General features: G+C 38.1%; 2 protein-coding genes across 10 annotated transcripts in view; both read left to right on the forward strand.

The window, feature by feature from the left end:
- The window catches only part of pacsin2 (protein kinase C and casein kinase substrate in neurons 2), a 28,614-nt gene extending 24,085 nt beyond the window's left edge, over positions 1–4,529 (forward strand). For 6 of the 8 annotated variants that reach the window (XM_066705305.1, XM_066705308.1, XM_066705307.1 and 3 more), the window contains 4 exons: positions 166–293; positions 1,290–1,427; positions 2,477–2,661; positions 2,866–4,529. In XM_066705305.1, coding sequence (XP_066561402.1) covers positions 166–293; positions 1,290–1,427; positions 2,477–2,661; positions 2,866–2,978 — 564 coding nt within the window. In that variant the 3' untranslated portion in view covers positions 2,979–4,529. The remainder of the gene's footprint in view (positions 1–165; positions 294–1,289; positions 1,428–2,476; positions 2,662–2,865) is intronic. The other 2 variants (XM_066705309.1, XM_066705310.1) reach the window with 1 other exon arrangement.
- A 1,917-nt stretch (positions 4,530–6,446) lies between these two features.
- On the forward strand, positions 6,447–19,374 carry arfgap3 (ADP-ribosylation factor GTPase activating protein 3). 2 transcript variants are annotated; one of them, XM_066705311.1, is made up of 17 exons: positions 6,447–6,626; positions 8,908–9,026; positions 9,402–9,474; positions 10,141–10,272; positions 10,733–10,819; positions 10,915–11,005; positions 11,235–11,294; positions 11,612–11,647; positions 12,058–12,104; positions 12,358–12,503; positions 12,935–13,066; positions 13,337–13,471; positions 14,200–14,355; positions 14,827–14,950; positions 15,247–15,334; positions 16,138–16,259; positions 16,711–19,374. In XM_066705311.1, the coding sequence occupies exons 1-17, from the start codon at positions 6,558–6,560 to the stop codon at positions 16,726–16,728; spliced, it is 1,635 nt and encodes a 544-aa protein (XP_066561408.1). In that variant the 5' UTR covers positions 6,447–6,557; the 3' UTR covers positions 16,729–19,374. The 2 variants fall into 2 exon arrangements, with proteins under 2 accessions (XP_066561408.1, XP_066561409.1); XM_066705312.1 differs by lacking the exon at positions 11,612–11,647 and having other exon boundaries at positions 6,448–6,626.
- The last annotated feature ends 23 nt before the right edge of the window (positions 19,375–19,397 follow it).

Raw genomic sequence — 19,397 nt, forward strand, 5'->3', positions numbered from 1 at the left:
ACATTTGGCTAAATCAACCTCAATCCAAATTATTTAAAATATGACCGTTAATGAAAACATTGTGCAATGGAAAAAATATCTGCATTATTTTTCCCCCCCAACGTCATTTGCATGCAGGAATGTTTAGCGTGTCAGCACAGGAGTCTGATCGCCTGTGTCTTTCAGGACTGGTCGATGGACCTGAACCGCACTCTCAGCAGGCGAGATAAGAAGAGGCCTGGGGACGGAGTGACGCTGACGGGGATCAGCCAGGCCAGGGAGCAAGCCGCCCCGCCTGCCAAGAACAACAGCAGGTAAAGCCAACTGTCCCCAGGCTCAACCCAGCCCTACTTCCCTGTACTTGTGTGGAGATGTAGTCAATTATACTTCCAGTGGAAAATGAAAATGGTCAGCCCTCAATGATGGTGTTTGTGATGTAAACATTTTTTATTTATTTTTTCATGTCGAAGCCATGGTTCATTTATGCAACCAGCTGTAATCAGTACTGTAAATGTACTGCTTTAGTGTCTGTTTTACCTCATAATAGGTCTTGTAGACAATTAATTGGAGTTTGAGGAAGCTGGTTAACATTCCTATGGAGTTTTTTTTAATATATAGATCATTTTTTATTTTACAAATTGTGTGACATAAATGAAAATACCAATGGCATAATTAAGCATTCATACATTATATCCTCATTCCTCAGTGGAGCCTTAAGTGCTTACAAATCAAGTGGATCCTATACCTGCAATTCAAAGACAATCTTAGCAAGCATGCTTTTAAAATACAGATGTTTTCAGACTCCCTAAATCCCAATTAAAATGGCCATAACATTCTAAGGGAATCTTTTTTAAATCTTTTAAAGTTCTTTTTTGCCAACCAGAGATCTTAGACCTTTCCCTTTCTCTCTCACCTCATGTTTTAAACCTAAACCAGTAAATGTCTTTTAAATCTGAGGAGGTTGAAAAACAAAAATACCTGTCTGAAAAGCTAACCATTAAATATCAGGTGTGAAATGACTTGTGTTGCTTTTGCAATTCAGACTACAGGTGGGTCAAAGTTAAACATGGCAGAGAAAACAGGCATTTAAGTACCACAAAATAAAATAGATTTTAGATTATTTATGCGTATTTTCATAGAATTGTACATTTCAACATTTTTCTTCTGATTGATTAAGTCCCTGCAAACAGATCTACCACTCTGCCAAAACACATTACGCTCATTAAATCTATGAATGTCACCATCCACATACTGCCTTATTGAACCTACAGCTGCAATAACAGTCTTTATTCCCCACTTATCGACCTCAGTGTGCTGAATAGCACTGAACAGTCCGGCTCAAACCCCTTTGAAGAGGAGGAGGAAGAGGATGAACAGGAGCAGGAGGTGAAGGAAGAACAAAAAAGCAGCCCTGTCAGTGAAAAAAAAGAGGAAGTAAAAACCAAAAAGTTGGTGAAAAGAATATTTTTGTTGACGTTTTTTTTTAAATTAAATCTCTTTTCTCCCTCCTCTTCCATTTCCCTTCTAAGTCTGCCAGGTGACTATGTGTGCTAAGGCATGGACATTGCTGGATACAGTCTTCTCTCTTTACACTGCTGTGAAACAGTTAACTCCTCTCTCTTAACAGCATTTAGCATCTTGCCGATAAGCCTGTATTCGTGTCGATGTCGTTGTTCTCCTTGTTCTCCATTTGTATGCAGCCCAACCTGATGCCCATTCGACTGAACAAGGGTTGCAAAACGCAGTGGGTTAATGCTAACTTTCGGTCACCCTAGAAACAAATGAAATATGTACTGAATAAAACATTGGGGGGGTCAGAAAGTATCAGCATCTATAAGGTCACTGTAGACTAGGTTCTGCTGCACCAGGTTGGACTGCATATGAAGCTTCAGTTTGTGCAAAATAATCTGGGTTTTTTGTGTGCCTTCACTCATGCTGTGTGTCTGATCTGTAAGTGTGTGTCTATTGGTGTGAAAAGGGTGTGTTATAGACTTGTCATAGAAACAATTGTGATAGTGGCAACCTGAGCAGACCCCTCTCGTGAGTCATGACAATAGGATCATTTTTGGAAGATGTGTGTCTGCATTCATGTCCTGCATCTCTTATCAAATGCACCTTTGGTTATTTTTTAACCTTGTTATGGTTCAGTGCACAATGTCAAACCATCGTTGTCACTAAGCTGATGGATTCCACCTCAGCTCTGAAATGGATTTTAACATCTTCACTTACCAATAACAAATCTGAACATCTGCCCTTGACGAGTGCTTATACTTTTTTGAGCCAAAATGGGTTTACATGGGATTTGTTACTTTGGTGTCATTCAAAATCTTGGGGGGGAAATGTACTGGCCTTTGTTGTCTACCCAGAAACCTTCTTCTGTTGCCAAACTCCTTGCTTTCTGGGATTAACAGTGGTGCAATGGTAGTGACATCAACAGTTCATTTGCGTGTTTGAGTAGGTAATTCTTGCTGTTATATTACTCTTGTTTTGATGGTAGTGTGAGCAGTGGAGAGAAAACTCAAGACTGGTCAGATGAGGAGTCTGGAAACCCCTTTTCCGCCACCGACACCAACGGCAATGGCAATCCCTTTGAGGAGGAGTCCTCCCCAGGCATCGAGGTCCCAGTCAAGGCCTTGTACGACTACGAGGGGCAAGAGCACGATGAGCTCAGCTTCAAAGCAGGTGCGCTGACCTCTCCTGCGATCATGACCTTGTCTTTCTCACACACACACACACAGAAAAATAAATAAACACATGACTCCCCCCAGTTGTAGTGGTGGTGGTTGTTGTTAAATTATGCAGATTGTGTGTGATGGGCTGAAGTGTGATTGACTTGTTTGTTTGCTGTCTTTTCTTCTTCCCTTCGTTTCCTTTTACCATCTCCAGGTGATGAGATGACCAAGATAGGAAACGAGGACGAACAAGGATGGTGTAAGGGACGCCTGAAGGACGGCACGGTTGGCCTGTACCCAGCGAACTACGTGGAAGCAATCCAGTAACAGAAAGCAAATATTTTAAAGATATCCTGTATTATTTAGCCTCCTGTTAATCTTCCCAGGGCAGAGGTGGAACAGTGAACTATGTGCAGACTGAGTACCGAAGACTGCACTCATTTCGGTCAGATCTTTCAGAGGTGCTACAACAGAATGTTGGGAGAAAATGTCTAATCAAGGTTTAACATTGAATACAATATAAAAGCAGAAGAAACGTATTGACCAAAAACAAGAAAAAGAAAAGAAACAATGGTGAAAGGACATGGATTAAACTTTACTGTAATCCGATCAATGACAATAATCCACAATAAAGAGGTAGGATCTAGTTGTGACCATGAGCACAGAGCCTGATATTTGCCTTCATATGCTGGGCCTTGTAAATATGATTTTATGATTGAAATAACTTTTTCTCTCAATGCACTATGTTACTAGATTAGTGCACCATGTAGAACTGTTTTGAAGTACAAAGAGGGTCATCTACTTTTGAGGTCATTATTGGAATCAATTATTCCACTGGCAAATCCATCCGAGTTAAGCTTTTTTCTGAATCGGCTCCAGCGTGTTTGGGGTTGTGAGAAGGACATCATAAGGTCAGTTGTCAGTATAGTTTTAAACCGTTACATTTTTAATTTGTAGGGATTGTGATTATAGTTGTTTCTATTCCTTTCTGGTAGTAGTCTTCACCATGTACAGGATTCCAGTGACAGTGTATATACACTTCCTGTACAGATTGATTGTAGATGTTTGGACTGCATTCTTTTAACAATGGAGTCTGGTGTGGGTTGTATAGTATTTGGAATTGATTCAATGTTAATCTTATTTTTTTTTAAAGACTTTGCTAATCTCTTACTGTCCTGTGCAGACAAATAATGGCTCTGTTTCTCATAATAATATATTCCTGGGATATATATATATATATATATATATATATATACTTACACACACACACTCTCAAAAGAAATACCGGTTTAATCTCTCTTTAAGATACAATATTTATTAAAGTTAGCACTGGAAGATAGAAATGGCACTTGTCATCACTTTTGAAAATTGTAGTATAAGATGGTGAAAGTAACAGCAAAAACCACAGAATGAATGTTTCACAAATATATATTTTAAAGAAAAAAGTATTTTCGCATGTATATAACAACGAATCTTTGAACAAATAGAGTACCAAATTGGGAGTTTCTTTTGCATTTGAATTGAAGACTTAATTTATACTATACTTTCAATTATTTCTTTGTCAAATGAATGCTGTGATTTAAATAAATGTGTATAATAACTGAACATTGCTATGACACTTTCCTGTATGATTTCCTGTTACTTGTACATAACATTATTTTTTCATGTTAAATCTACAGGTTTAATAGGCACATGGCAAACGTATAATTTTATGGTTCTTTGTTCATTTTCTCATTCAAATTGTTTGAACTTTAATAACTGTCACCTTACTCCAGAAAATGTACAGTAATCATTGAGCTTTTGATCACAGACATGCTGCCGTGCTTTTTCTTTTTCTCTTTCTTCTTGAGAAATATTAAATGTAAATTATGGAAATTACATTAGTGTGGGGTTTTGCATTTATTTTTGGATAATGTATTAGGAACACACGTTGTATGGGATTTTGGTAAAGATAAAGATCAGTAACACTTTGTTTTGATGTGTAAAAGAAAAAACAAACACCTTTTAATTGCAGTTATGTTTTTAAATGTAGTTTGACTGCATATAGTGTATGTATGTGTGTGTGTATATATATATATATATATATATATATATATATATATATATGTATATATATATATATATATATATATATATTATAATGCATATTGTTTTGTCTGTGTGTTTATCTATCCATCTATCTATATACAGTAGCTCTCAAAAGTATTCACCCCCTTGGACTTTTACACATTTCATTGTGTTACAACATGAAATCAAAATGGATTTAATCAGGAGTTTTTGCCACTGATCAACACAGAAAATGTCCATAATGTCAAAGTGAAAAATATAATCTGCAAATTGTTTTTAATTTATTTACGAATACAAAACAAAATAATTGAATGCATAAGTAAAGCAGCCCATTTATTGGCCATAACTTAATTTATTACAATTTAGTATTGGAGAATTGATTACACTTATTATTAAAGAAAGGATTTGACATATGTATGCCTTGAGGAACATTTAATGGTTTCATACTCATGCAATATGTTGCCAAAAAGGGACATCAGTTAAAGATTGATCAGTGAAAGTTCTAGGTGTGAGTTCACCTTCTATGGTATGGTAAACTTAAAAGAGTCAACTGTGATCTTAGGCCTTCAAATTATCATTCCATCAGCCTTGTGCTTTTCCCCAAGAAAACATGACTGAGCATGGAGTTGAGACCACACAGAGAAGTTCTGCACTTTTTACCCTTTAGTCAGCGGGATTAAAGATTACATGCCAAGTGAACTGATGCCAACCTTAGCTAAAGTAGGATGTGATTGGTAAAGTGATTGTTGTGTGTGTGCCATTGCTGGTTCTCAGCTCTAACTTTAGCAAGTTACCCATCATGGTTGGGCATCAGAAGAGACTTGGCTGCCTGAGAGATGAGGATGGGTCCAACTATTTTTGCAGTATATGGTCTTTCTCTTTCCCACTAAATCCAGAGAATTCTCCTGTTCAGACTCTTTGTCCTGACTGTGAGGGCAAAAGTGAAGCAAATATTCAACCGGTACATTTTAGTTTTAGGATTATTCTATTCACTTTTTCCACATGCGTTGTTTAAACTGGCACAGGCCACTACTCCACCCATGCACACTACCTTATATGTTTAGACTTGCAACGATCTCCCTCTGGTGGTTATTTACAGAATATCCTTTTACTAAATCTCAATGCATGCTTTTTTTATCATTTAAAGTTGTTTTGATTTCTGTGAAGGTCTACGAATAAAGCAGTGTGTGTCAAGAAGAGTGGTTTACGGTTTGGGCTGTTGGACCCATATCGAAAATACAAAATGATATACAAAGCAAATAATAACAACTAGAATTTAAAGTATCTGAAGAGACTTTGTCTGCATGTGACTGCTTTTTGCATGCTATATTACTGAATATCTATTATATTTATGGTAGTATGCAATGCAGGTTACTATCAATGATACTTTGTGATTTAAGTAGTAATAGTATAATTTAGGCTAGGAGTAGTATGCATCAGTAAAACTAATTAGGTTAGGCGCTGTAGTATAAGAGGTATATTCATGTCTATGATAGCTTGTAAATTACTAAAAGTACAGTAACCGTCCACCACTTGGACTTGTTCACATTTAGTTTTGTCACAACCTGACATTTTGACGCATTTAAATGTGTATATATGAAAAATAAAAACACAGGCCCTTGTAAACAAAATAAAAGGATCCTCAATCTCCCAGAATGCACTGGGAGCGAGTTCTGGCGGGCTCATCCAATGGGAGAGAGCGCAGAACGGCGTTCCGTGCAGTGACGTGTCAGTCGGAGTCCGGAAGCACACGCTGCTGCTCTCGGTTGATGTGGCGTTGGCGTCTGTTTGCCAGATGAAGTTCGTGTAGGTGTTCTCTCTCCAACAACAGGTAGAAAGATGTCCGACCCAAGCAAACAGGATATTGCGACCATCTTCAAGAGGCTCCGCTCAGTTCCTACCAACAAGGTAATCTATTTGAACACTGTTAACAGCCGCACAGTGTCCTTTTCTCGGTAAGAAACCGTATGGTGACAGTTCCACAGGAGGAAGTATTCAAAAGACTGATGTTGACACGTCGCACTGTGTCTCTGTAGTTGTTTACAGAAGGTAAATATTTGCATCGGTCTTTGATCTTGCACAAATCTTACAATGAAATAATATATTGTGTACTAAGTAGGGCGTTTCGAGATTTTCTTTTTAAGTTTTCCAAATATGTTCATAAAGCGCTTTTATTTTGGGCTACTTTTTGCTAAATTTGCAAGCCAGACGTTTCTCCCAATAATGACACGAAATTACCTTCTAGGAATATAAATAACTTCTTTAGTATTTCAACTGTCCACCGCAAAACAATTTTAATACAAGTTATCGGTCAATGTGCCTTGTTATAAACCTAACAGCTGTTGTGGTGAGCTGGCGCAGAAAAACATCATACATGTGGTGCACATTTATGTTCATGAAATATTTGAGAATATACACGGTTTAATTATGCTAAGCATTAAACGAAATCTACATTTACTTTTTGTATTATTAAAAGGGCTTTGTTGATCAATGTGAGGCGGGCGATCACGTACTTGAATGAACACTTCAGCTGTGCCAGTGAAAACTGTGGCCTTCTTGTTGACATGATTTAATTGACTGAATTAGTTCCCAAATTAGACGCGTGGGAAAAACAAATGGTCGACAGTAATCGACACCAATTCAACGTGGACGTGGTCAGCTAATGCACGATTGTCCTGTCCAAACTATCCACCTGCGTTTAAAATCTGCTGATACGACAGGCCTGGCTGGATGCGTGCACTTCAGACTGACACATTTCAGCTGTGCACAATTACATCATCAGAGGCAGGTGTTCCCTCCTGGTCCCTAAAGATAGTCATGATCACTCTATACATTGAAGATTTCATGTTAATAATTGTTACTATATCAATTGAAAAATCAATGCATTAGTATATACATTTTAAATGTATTAAGCTTTCAAATAATTCATAATTATAAGCAGATGTTCAGAATCAAAATATAAGTAACTTTTTACATGTTTGTATGTATCACGTGTATGTATAATGTATATTAAGACCATCCACTTTTTCTCTTCAAAACTGCTGGTGAAAAATCAACTTTACTGTTTTATTTGGGGAGGAAATGTTGTGCGATTGAGTAAACTAGTAGTTTATTTTTTAACTTTATGTAGATAGTTTCCTAAATGATTAATCTTTTTAGCAGCAAATCTGTTCATAACATTTTAGAAGAGACTGTTGCATTAGCTTATTCCCAGTCTGAATAGACCAATTTACCAATACCATTATGTAGACTTGTCTTAATGCTTGGCAATACCGTTCTCATTTTTAAGAGAGAACCACAAACCATCTTTAAAAACAAACAAAACACATCTGGACTGAAACCTAACACTTTAAGTCTGCAAACTGACTCTTGATTTGATTTGGAAAGACCTGGCAGACTGAAGGAGAACTTTGTCCCATCCAGTCTGTTTCTCCCGAGTCATGTCTGGGTTCTGCCAAGGTCTGTTGCGGTTCTTCCTGGTGACATGCTGTGAAAGTTAACTGTTGATTCCAGGCAAAGGAAGCTTCTGAAATGCCAGTGAAGGCAGATGAGATTGAGTGTCATTTCTGTAATTTGACTCACTAGATTAGTTCTGGGCATGTGGCCTTTTACAGCATCAACATGTTCCAGACTGTGACAATCCAAGAAAATAGTTACAAGTGGTCCAGATGTAGGTAACAATTAAGCCAATGTAAAGTGTGAGAATACATACTAACGGCAAGTTAAAAGTGCCTTAATCCACTCTCGTCTTAATACTGATGTCTGACCTGGAAACCTTTCTAATGTTAGCAGACCCGTATGAGTATATTCCATGTGGACTGTTATCCTTGGGTGGTTTTTGAGGCAGGTATCAGTCAACAATGTGTTGTTGCCAGTTTGTTTAAACAAACCACTCGGATACCACCTGTACCCATCCTTTACTTTATGGCCTTCTTGTAGGTAATTCATATTTACATACTTTCTTCATTGTCTTTGAGTCCGTGTGCTGCATCATTTGTTCATTTTCCCGAAGTCTGTTAGTGCCTTGACAAGACAGGCAGTCATCAGAAACTAAGAATGACTATAATTTATTAATTTATTTCACATATAAAATATGATTTGCTTTATTTAACTGCATAAGGGCACAGTCTATAAACCTATAAAGGCCTTTAGCTTTATCACTAGTTCATCTCCTTGCTATTCCCTTCAGATATGCTTTGACTGTGGAGCGAAGAACCCCAGCTGGGCAAGCATTACCTATGGGGTGTTTCTATGTATTGACTGCTCTGGGACCCATAGGTCCCTGGGAGTGCATCTGACTTTCATCAGGTAAGAAACGCTACAGTGGAAGTCTGTATTCAGAAGGAATTTTGCTCCTTTATTTTTTTGTTTGTGTTTTGTTTGTGCAAACATGTTAAGATTGATACTATATTTTCATAACCTTTTATTTTACTTCTCAGTTTTGCATTTTTAATACAGATGTTTTATCAATTGCTTTAACTTTTTAATTTGAATGTTAGTCAAATAAGGAAAGGATTCAATCGTAATCTACAATTTAGTCTTAATGTACATTTGAAACTGCTTGAAGGTAACCGGGTATGTATGACCTTGTCTGCACAGAATGTCTGATTCACAGGTAATCAACCTTAGGCCCCAGTATATTATTGTATTGCATAGGTTTGAAAAGGTGGTGTTGTCTTCTAGATCCACAGAGCTTGATTCCCACTGGTCGTGGTTCCAGTTGCGCTGCATGCAGGTTGGGGGTAATGCCAATGCGGTGAGTATTTCCTCATGTTTATAAACTGTGACTAGAAACTCCATATGGAGCGGTTTGGTTCCCATAGCGTGGCAGTCATTTCTTCACAGCAGTGTCCCAGAGACGGGGCCTTGTATAGGTGTCTCTGAATCATCCCCTGCATCAGACCGAGGGAAAAGACATCGTTTGGCACAATTTAGAGATCTAAACTATGTAGAAGCTCCAGATGAAAACCAGAAATGCAACCATTTCCTCTGCTAATTGAAACTTTCACTTAGTGAGAGCTACACACCTATGTGCAGAAAAAGTGTGCATTTCTATTTAAGTATACATTTCTAAATCGATTCCCCTTTGAGAGTTAATTCTGATTGACTAAAGAACCCAAATTAATGTCCATGTGTATCAGTCTGGTTTTATTATCTAGATGGGGAATTTATTTCTGATGAATCATGCAGGTCTATTTACAAGACGCTCTTTGGACTTTGACTGACAAACGGCAATGCATCGCAAGCAATGCAAAGAGCTGACTACTTACTGAAATTTATTATAGGTTTCCATTAAAGAGTGCCATCCACAGAAAAACATTCTGCATTGCCACGTGCAGAGTGATACATTTTATACAATTCAGTGAATTCCTTTTTTTTTTTTTCCCTAATGTATGTATATATACTTATCCCCCTTCTTTAGAATGCATTTTTTCGCCAGCATGGCTGTACAACAAATGCTGCAAACTCCAAATACAACAGCAGAGCCGCCCAGCTCTACAGGGAGAAGGTCAAGACACTGGCGACACAGGCCACGAGACAGCATGGCACAGAGGTGAGTGACCTCGCTGTGCTCTCCCTGTGTGAGTGCACTCTTCTGTCCATCTAGTATCACATGGTCTGCTTGTTTTCTGTCAAAGAATGGGAAAGGTTTTGTGGTTTGTAGAAACCTCAAGATAGGTGAGAAAATAGTACAAAACCTGTTACAGATGTGTAATTAATATACTCCAAAGTTTTGCTCAAATATATATTAACAATAACAAAAGCATGAAGATATTTTGGTACAGTGTTTTCCTCAGTTTACTGAAGCTGTATTTTGTGCAGTAAAAGCGCTTTTCAAGTAGCTAGGAAACGGAGAAGTGACTGCTTATACTGTTTCCTGTGACAGTTTTAAAGTCTGTTAAGAAATTGTTCATCATAGGGCAGCTTTGTCTTCTGTGGAGTTAGTTTTCTGGTTCCCTTTTCATTTAATGTGCGCTTGTTAAGTAATAGTGCTTTTCATTTCCCTCCCACAGTTGTGGCTGGACAGCTCAGGCCAGGCTCCCTTGTCTCCCACTTTGCCTCCAAACAGACAGGAAGATTTCTTCGCTGTGCACACTCAGGTAGGCGATCGATGTCCACACAACGTTGGATTGCGTTCTTTGAGACTGTAGTGTTTTCTCTCCTACATTAAGTTGTCTTGCTGCTTTTATCCTAGGAGGCTCTGGATGTCTTCTCAGAGCAATCCCTTCTTAATGTGGATCCCGCGGAGGACCTGTTTGCCCCATCAATATCCAAAACAAATGACGGTGAGGTGTGGTTGCTGAGGCATGTGATGACTTATAAGGGATGGTGTTTAGACTTGAAGGCATTATTCAAATCAACATGCCTTTTTAAAATGTGTTTTGCTTAGTAAGCTAATCAACCTAACAAACCTTTGAGGTACTTTTTGATTTCTGTCTGACAATAATATAGGTTTCAGTTCTCTGGTCACTTGAAAATGGCTTCTTTTCTCACCTTGTCTGAATTGTTTTTCAGGCGAGCCGGAGCAGGGTCCCAGTGTCGATTTGCTTAGCGTCTCTCCTAAAGCTGCACTAGGTACGCACTTCTAGGACCCCAAACTCACAGCGGCCATTTTCCTAGAACTGTAAAACGTGCATCCTCTTCACCTGTAACGTGTTACATTCTTCAGTTTTAGTTATTCGCCCAAAAGACAAAATAAAAAGGTCAAAGTTCACAGTGCATTTAATTGGTTAGGTTTCTAACTGCACTGACGTTTATGATGTACTACAATCTGGTACAGGCAGAGGATTGTCTCAATACTTGTGGATGCTGGTGTGTAGTTAAGTCATTTTCTATTTCTAGTGTTTGACTAATACGTATTTATCTGACTGAAACTTCTCTCCTCGTTTTAGCTGACTCGACATCTACAGGAGTCATGCATAGCAAAGGTAGAATGTTAGTTCTCATAGACTAACTTCTGCTGCTTCAACTTGCACTTAAAAATAACTGACTGTACAAGAAATGGCTGTGAATACACATGCTTTAAATTAGTCTACATTTTAATTTGCATTCACTATTTGGGTTGCCATGCAGGCTGAACACAGTTCAGCGATGGGGCCCAGTGTGTGTTAATAGGAGCTCACGGTGGAGATTGCAGGTGTGGAGTTGGGATCACAAACTTGATGTACATCTCAACACTAGAGTTAATTCTAACCAATCCTTCACAATGTCTTGCTGTCCTGCTGCAGAGCTATGTTTGCGTGCTGCAGATTTTGCACATTTGCACATTTCTGTTGCATCCTGCCTTTCATTCAAACCACTGCTCGAATACTCACTTTACTTTACCTCATCCCTGCAGAATCTTCCTCCCTAATGAAGAAAAAGCCAGCGCCTTCAAAAAAAGCAGTATGTATATATGTAATCTGTTTTCTTTTATATGATTGACGATCAGTCTTTATATAGAGAGATTCAGTCCTTTTAATTGTCATTCACCGTGCGATTATGCCAGAGGTGGATATGTAGGTAGATGTAGGCTGTTATAACACCAGGAAAGCGGTGGGTGGCGCTATTTTGTGGGTCAGAACAGGACTTCAGACGGATTGAATGAATGAAATGGTGGCGAGGGGCTTGTCTCAGGATGTGACATTTGTTCTAACAGCTCGGCTCTAAGAAGGGTGGCCTGGGCGCTCACAAAGTCAGTGTGCAGAGCTTCGCTGAGGTGGAGAAACGCGCGCAGGCTGTGGACAAAATCCGAGAGCAGGAACAGAAGACCGTCAAGAAGAGCAGCCAGCAGGACGAGCCCATGTGAGTCTCCAAGAACAGTGACGCCTGCACTGTTTAGGACTAAAGGGAGAGAGGTGTCAGAGGAGCATGGATGTCTCTCATTAGCCAATTTACTCAAGATGTATATATGGTTCAGGCCTTTTGAAGGTTTGAAATAATTAAAAAATTTGACCTCCATAACTTCTGCAGGTGAACAGGATATGAAATGAAATGTGAAAGACTGACATCTACTTATTTTATTTTTGTCTACAAAAACGTTTGAAGACCCTTGCCCAAAGAATTTCACCTAATGATTTCAGTCTAGGATGTTTTGAGCATTTTAAGGTCTGGATTTTCAGAAACATCCTTTATTTAAGGCACTCTTACAAAGTCTAAACATTTTAGTGGAGTGCTTGTCAGAAGATTAATTAATGCAATGAACAGATCCTTAATGCTGTCAGCGTTTTATACAGAGTGACGTCACTGCGACTGGCCTATGAGGACCTGCAGATCCAGTCAAAGAAGGGGGACGAGAAGCTGAAGAATCTGGAGGGAAAGAAGAAGGAGCAGGCTGAGAGACTGGGAATGGGCCTGGGCAGCAGGAGGTGAGCTGACAACGTGCTTTAACTATTTGTGGTTTTATGTAGATCAAAATACTTGTTCTAATTAGTATCAAGATGTGTCACCATTCCTTTACTTCCTCTCAAAGAGCTATAGCAATATCTTAAAAACACATCTGCCAATGACAACATGGAACAGAAATACTGTAACTCGCTGTTATCATGGTATCAGATATGTTTTGAATGATGTACCTGGCAATACCTGAGTGGCACTCTGTGACAAACTAAAGGAGAGTTCCTTGTGCTTGGTTTCAGCGGGGTTTCCCATTCAGTGCTGTCAGACATGCACACGATCAAGCAGGAGTCGCCAGCTGGGTCCAAACCATCAAGGAAGAAGTACATGGAAGATGAACCTGAGGATGAAGAATCGATGTTCACTTCCAGGTCAAGGTATTGGACACAACTTGCTTTCCTCGTAGTACTTGTTTCATTTAAACTGAGCCATTCTCAAGCTGCAAGAACATGTGATGAACTTAGTTGTGTTGTCTTCTGTACAAAAACTGTTATTGTTACTCATTATACCGCAGCCCCCGCTGACCGTCAACTGCTAACTTCACCTGCCAACAAACTGACATATAAGCATTGTAGCTTATCTCTTTATAGTGCCAATTAAATACTGAACCAACATCCCTGCTTAAGTTAATTCAGTTCTCCTTAAATTAAGCCCAAAACAAAAAAGCACACACACAATATTGGGCAGAAAGTTATAACACTAGCTTGGTCCAGTCTAGCCGAGATACTTAAAATGTAAACTAAAACTGAAGTCACCTTTATCACTGATTAACAAATGTGTGCTTTTAAGAAAATGAAATTAATCTCGACTAATTTTAAATTCAGTTTATTAATATACAGGTTGGTCAAATACTTTCAGCCAGTATATACTGTGATCTTAAATGGTGTCTGTTTACATTACTGTACTATACTGCTCTACCTAAAATGACATTGGATACTAAGACTAATGCTAATCTGGGTCTGTGAAACCAGCAAAGTAATTTACAAATGATAAAAAATAATATTAATCTGCAATAAGACAATGCCTCACCTGCCTATTTCTTTACTTGTAATTAGTGTGTTTGAATGTTTCTAATCTCTTTAAATTGTCACCCTGCTGTCATTAGCCGACTGTCCTCCAGATACACTGATGAATCTGCAGATTCAACCAGCAAGTTCTTCTCTCAGTGGGAAGACAGCAGTGACACCTCATGGAAGAAAGAGAGCAGAAAGCCTGAACCAGACATCTATCTGGCTTCAAAAACTTCTTTATCTGAAGAAAGGTACGGAACCCTAAGTGACATACAACCGTTCATGTGCAGTCGGTGCAGCTTCTGTGGAATTGACCTTTAGAAGAGTGTCTTTAGAATCATTAGTGATTTAACTTGGTCACATATAAAATGCCCATTGCCTCTCATGCCATGCTGACATTGAAATCAACTTCAACTTCAGCTCCACCCACCCTGACAGCAGGAAAATCATTCACATTGATGTGTGAAAACGATTCCCTGGGGATTGTAGTTCTCATACCAAGCATGCCTTGTTCTGCACACTACACATACATAGTTTAAGAAACACAGGATGGGTATGTGTTAAAACTGCATAGTTTAACAACGTACTTGCTAACTTGTCTAGACCTTGTTTTAGAGCAGATAACATACAATTTTGTGCGTTTCTTACACAATTATTTTGTGGGTGCTGCGTTGCATGGATGGATTGATTTAAATGAAGATCTAAATGTATGCTTTGTGTAGGGCCACAACCCGACGAAAACACGATTATGAGCATAGCTCTGCCACAGATGAGGCTCAGAAGAAGTTTGGTGATGCCAAAGCCATTTCTTCAGACATGTATTTTGGGAAACAGGACAATGCAGAGGCAAGTATTGATTTAATATATTTATAATATTCACTGCTTTGCTGTTTGCACTCAAATATAACACGGATACTGCACTCATGAGACTAAAATACACATTTATTTAAAATGAGATGCAATTCAAGCTGTATTATACACGCATGCCTACTGCAAACGGAAAATTATACAAAGGTTTCTGAAGTCTAAGATCCCGGAAGTATCTTTTAAATACTTTTTTTTTTTTTTTTTTTTAATAGCATCAAGTATTTTTTGTTACACCATTTGTTCGATTTATTATTATTTTTTTTATTTGTATCCAGTATGAAGCCAGAACCCGCCTGGAGAACTTCTCTGGGAGTTCGTCCATCAGCTCGGCAGACCTGTTTGATGAGCAGAAGAAGCAGGCAGGTATAACACTTCATTGCAAGGGATGCTTGTCCAAATAATGAACATTAATAGTGCAATTTTTAAAAGGGGCATTTAAAAAAATCATTTGTTAAACCTGTCACTGAATAAACATTGAAATGTTTTATATATGATGCATCAGGTTTCCACCGTTTAAAAATAATATAATTTAGCTGGTAAATGTGTCATTTTTCTGATTGAGCAACCCTTTTTGGTATATCTTGACTGTGTGCATTCTCTGTAGCACTGTGCTTCCAGATAAGACCAGAAGCCCATTTCAGACAGAATAATACGGTTTTCCCATTGTTTACCAAGAGGAACATTTTGTAATTGTTTGGCTGAACAGAACGCTGAATGAGGATTGTTCTGTTTATCCCTTAGATTCCAGAGAAAAGACTAAACAACATCCATAGCTGTGATTGGTTTAACTTTAGATGATATGAACTACTGAAACCCTGGCAAATTTAGTTGGAAGCAACTCAAGACTTTAATCACGTCTCCCCTTAGCTGTGATGTACTGTGACTGAAGAGGTTTTGTTCCTTCTGTCTCTCATATTTAATTTATTTAATCCCTTGCCCAAATCTGTCTGCTTCTCTGTACCTTTTTATATATTCTATGCGTTGCAGAGACCAGACATGCATTCTTTATTTCAGATGTGGTCATCTATGGTGTTAATATTTCAAGTATTTTACATTACTTGTTCCAGTATTGTGTTACACATAAGGGGGGGGGGGACTGCATTTTGTAGCCAATATACCCTGGAACTTCATACTACTACTGTTTTTGTGGTTGTTATTTTTCTTAGGATCCTACAGTCTGACTAATGTCCTGCCGAATGCCCCTGACATCACGCAGTTCAAGCAAGGGGTAAAATCTGTGGCCGGACGGCTGTCTGTGCTGGCCAATGGGGTCATGTCTTCTATTCAGGTCTGTAAACGCCTTCAAAGCATTCTGGCTGTGTGAGCCTGGTCTATATTACTGTTCTTCTAGCAACATAAGCAATGCTATGGAGGAGAGCAGAGACTCCTGGTTTATCAAGCTCTTGTGCAATAACGGCTTGTTCTCATTTACTTTTATGGTCAATATTACTACTATTTCCAGGAACAGTTTTTGTTTATGGGGTTGTATTTTGTACATTTAATTCAATGTGAATGTCAACTGTACTGGGAAAGCACAAAAGTATCAAAGTTTTTCAAAATAGTTCTTAATGCCAATACAGTTCACTCTGTAACTGCATTAAGGTTTGTTTTGGAAGAATGAAAGCAAAAGTAAAAGCAATAAAACAAATAACGAATTCTAAGGGAGTAAATCTAATTTGCAACCGGTCTTTGTGATGGCTTTTTAGTAATCATAATTTGTTGTTCTCTCCATATTTCAGGATCACTATAACTCATGAATTCTGCAACTTTGGATACACTGAAGCCTAGGCAAAGCACAGCTGAAAACGAGACAGTGGAGTCTGCAGTATGTTTCAGCACTATTGTTACATTTGTGTCTTCGGCTGTTTTTCGTGAACAGGGTGTAAATTGTGAAGGAAACTATTTTCTACAGAACAACTTGTGATGAAGACTAAATCTGTCTTTCTTACAAACTGCAGCATATTTGTTGTGGGGAACATGGTGTTATAAATGATTATAATCCAATATCTAAAAATGCCTATATACAAATACTATTTGGTAACTGTTAATACCTTTATAAATATACTGAAATGGTTATCTCATACAATGATTTTGGTTCAGCAGTTTATGGAAATATAAGACGTGGGGAAAAGAGTTCAGAAACATTTTAGAATTATGATTTTCTCATTCTCTGGGTTTCTTTTGCGGTGTAACTTTAACAAAGTAGTTTATGGGAGTTTCTCTATAGCGTTAGAAAACATTTCTGATTTCTATTGAAGGTGAAAGTTCTCACCTGCTTGCCTGGGTTTGTTTTGCTGTAAACAGCCTTCCAAATGCATTCAAGAACCAGTGTTGCTATAACCATTTCAAATTGGGTATCTTCAGAATTCAATTTAAAGCCAAATTACAATTTTTCCAATGCAACTTGTGTATGCCAGTCCCATCCCCCCCTCCCAAAATAAAATACTTGTATATTTACACTGGTTTCTGTAGTGCTGTGCGAAAGATGGCCTAGTTGGTCCGTAAAATGAAGTGGAGGTTTAAATGCCTTAATATGCTGCCATGCACAGAAACGCAGTGTGAACCTGGATACATGAAGGGGTGTTTACCGTGTGTCATGACATTGTACCTACTAGGCTTTATTCTAAACCTGGGACACAGACCCTTGAAATAGGCTTCCAAGATCATATTACCTAAGAAGTATTTCAGTTCCCTATTTAAAAAATAATCTCCAGTCAGATGTTTTCATTGAGCCTTTTAATTTTACTTTAAAGTATTTGTATCCTGCAGATCAAAGTTATTTGGCTTTTACATTTTACCTTAATATTTTAGGTAATTTGCTTTAGAGGCATTGGCTAGGGGTTGATGTACTGTATTGATTTCTAGATCAGGGACCTATATAGAATTGCTGTTTAAGTATTAGTATTCTTGAATGGATGTCTTTGTTTAGGAGAAGAAAGAAAAAGCAAGCAAGGATTTCCATTTTAACGACTACATTATTTTTCGAGTTAGAATTACCTTTGGTTTCATTACTATTGCATTGGTAACCCCCCAGTGTAGCTCTATTCATGCATTTATTCTTTCTTGTTTGAGGCTGTAATGTGTCATGAATGCCACAGTCAAATATGAAGCTCATTGACTAACACACTGAGGGGAACTGTGGTTACACTGGGCAAATTGTCACTACTGCATATTATTCTGAACTTCCCCCAATCAAGTTTTCCTGCTTCCCCCCCCGTATGCAGCTCCCTAATCATCCTGCACCTGACATTGTGCTTCTTTCTAGGAGGCCTTAGTATATGGAATATAACCAAAGCTGTTCTTTTTCAAGCCCCTCTGTAAAACAAAAAGCATTCAATTTTGTCTTCTGTTACAAGAGTCTTGTAATGGTGTTGTTTTCATTATCTTTATTGTAGCATTAAACTTGTAAGGGTTGACTTGTGCTCTTTAATTCTGTTTAGTGGTTCATGTGTATCTTTAAGTTGTACTAGGTTTGTAGTATGTAGGTTTTTTTGTTTTCGTTTGAAATGTTTTTTGAATCCCTATGATTTGAAAACCTTAAAACCTTATCCTGCCACCCTTTATTTGACTGGTTACAGGGGCTCTTATTGAATTTTGGAGATAGGACGTGTGTATGATTTATACCATTGCTGCATTAGTCACTGCTGCTTTGCTTACCTTGAATTAATCTATATTATACTTGTTGTATAGTATTTGTTACATTCTTCTTTTGAATTCTTTATATATCTTAGTTTTATTGAAAACGTCACTTTTTAAAACTGACCAAAAACACTAGCACTATTCCAGTGTTGTGTACTGGATAATGAATGAATCTCCTTGGGTCTCTTAAAGTATAGTCTGTCACAGTTATTCCTTTTGGAGTATTAGGACAAATTTTAAAACAGGGTTAATCACAAAGCAGAACTGAGATGTGGGAGTTGGAGTCGTTACATTTGCACGAGGATTCAGCCCTTTCAGCTGGATTCAGGGCTTGGATTTTATGAAATGACTACACATGTAAGCATGGTCTTTGTGTGACCATTTGTTGTACAGTTGAGAGAAACGCAAATGAAATACTGAAAGGGATTTTTTTGTTTAACCACATAAAATAAAACAACAACAACTCTGAAACTACAAGAGCTTTAAGAAGGGCTTTTTGGTTGTTGTTCAATACTCATAGAAGCATGCAAGAACATTTTCTGAGACTTCTGCCCAATTCAGGCTGCATGCAGACCCTGTAAAGTCACCCAAGTAGTTTATTTGCGTGGAAATATGTGACCAATGCAAAGAGAAGTGCCTTAATCTGTTGGATAACAAGAACAGAACGACTAAGGATGAATTGATTTTGTAACTTGTAATAAAGTTGGGAAGATGTGTATTGAAATGTGTATGGTTGAAAAATAAAAATCTGTAGACCAAACCGATCCACCCCTTTGTCTCGTTTCAA

Source organism: Amia ocellicauda, chromosome 5, assembly GCF_036373705.1.
Source record: "Amia ocellicauda isolate fAmiCal2 chromosome 5, fAmiCal2.hap1, whole genome shotgun sequence".
NCBI classification, from domain to species: domain Eukaryota; kingdom Metazoa; phylum Chordata; class Actinopteri; order Amiiformes; family Amiidae; genus Amia; species Amia ocellicauda.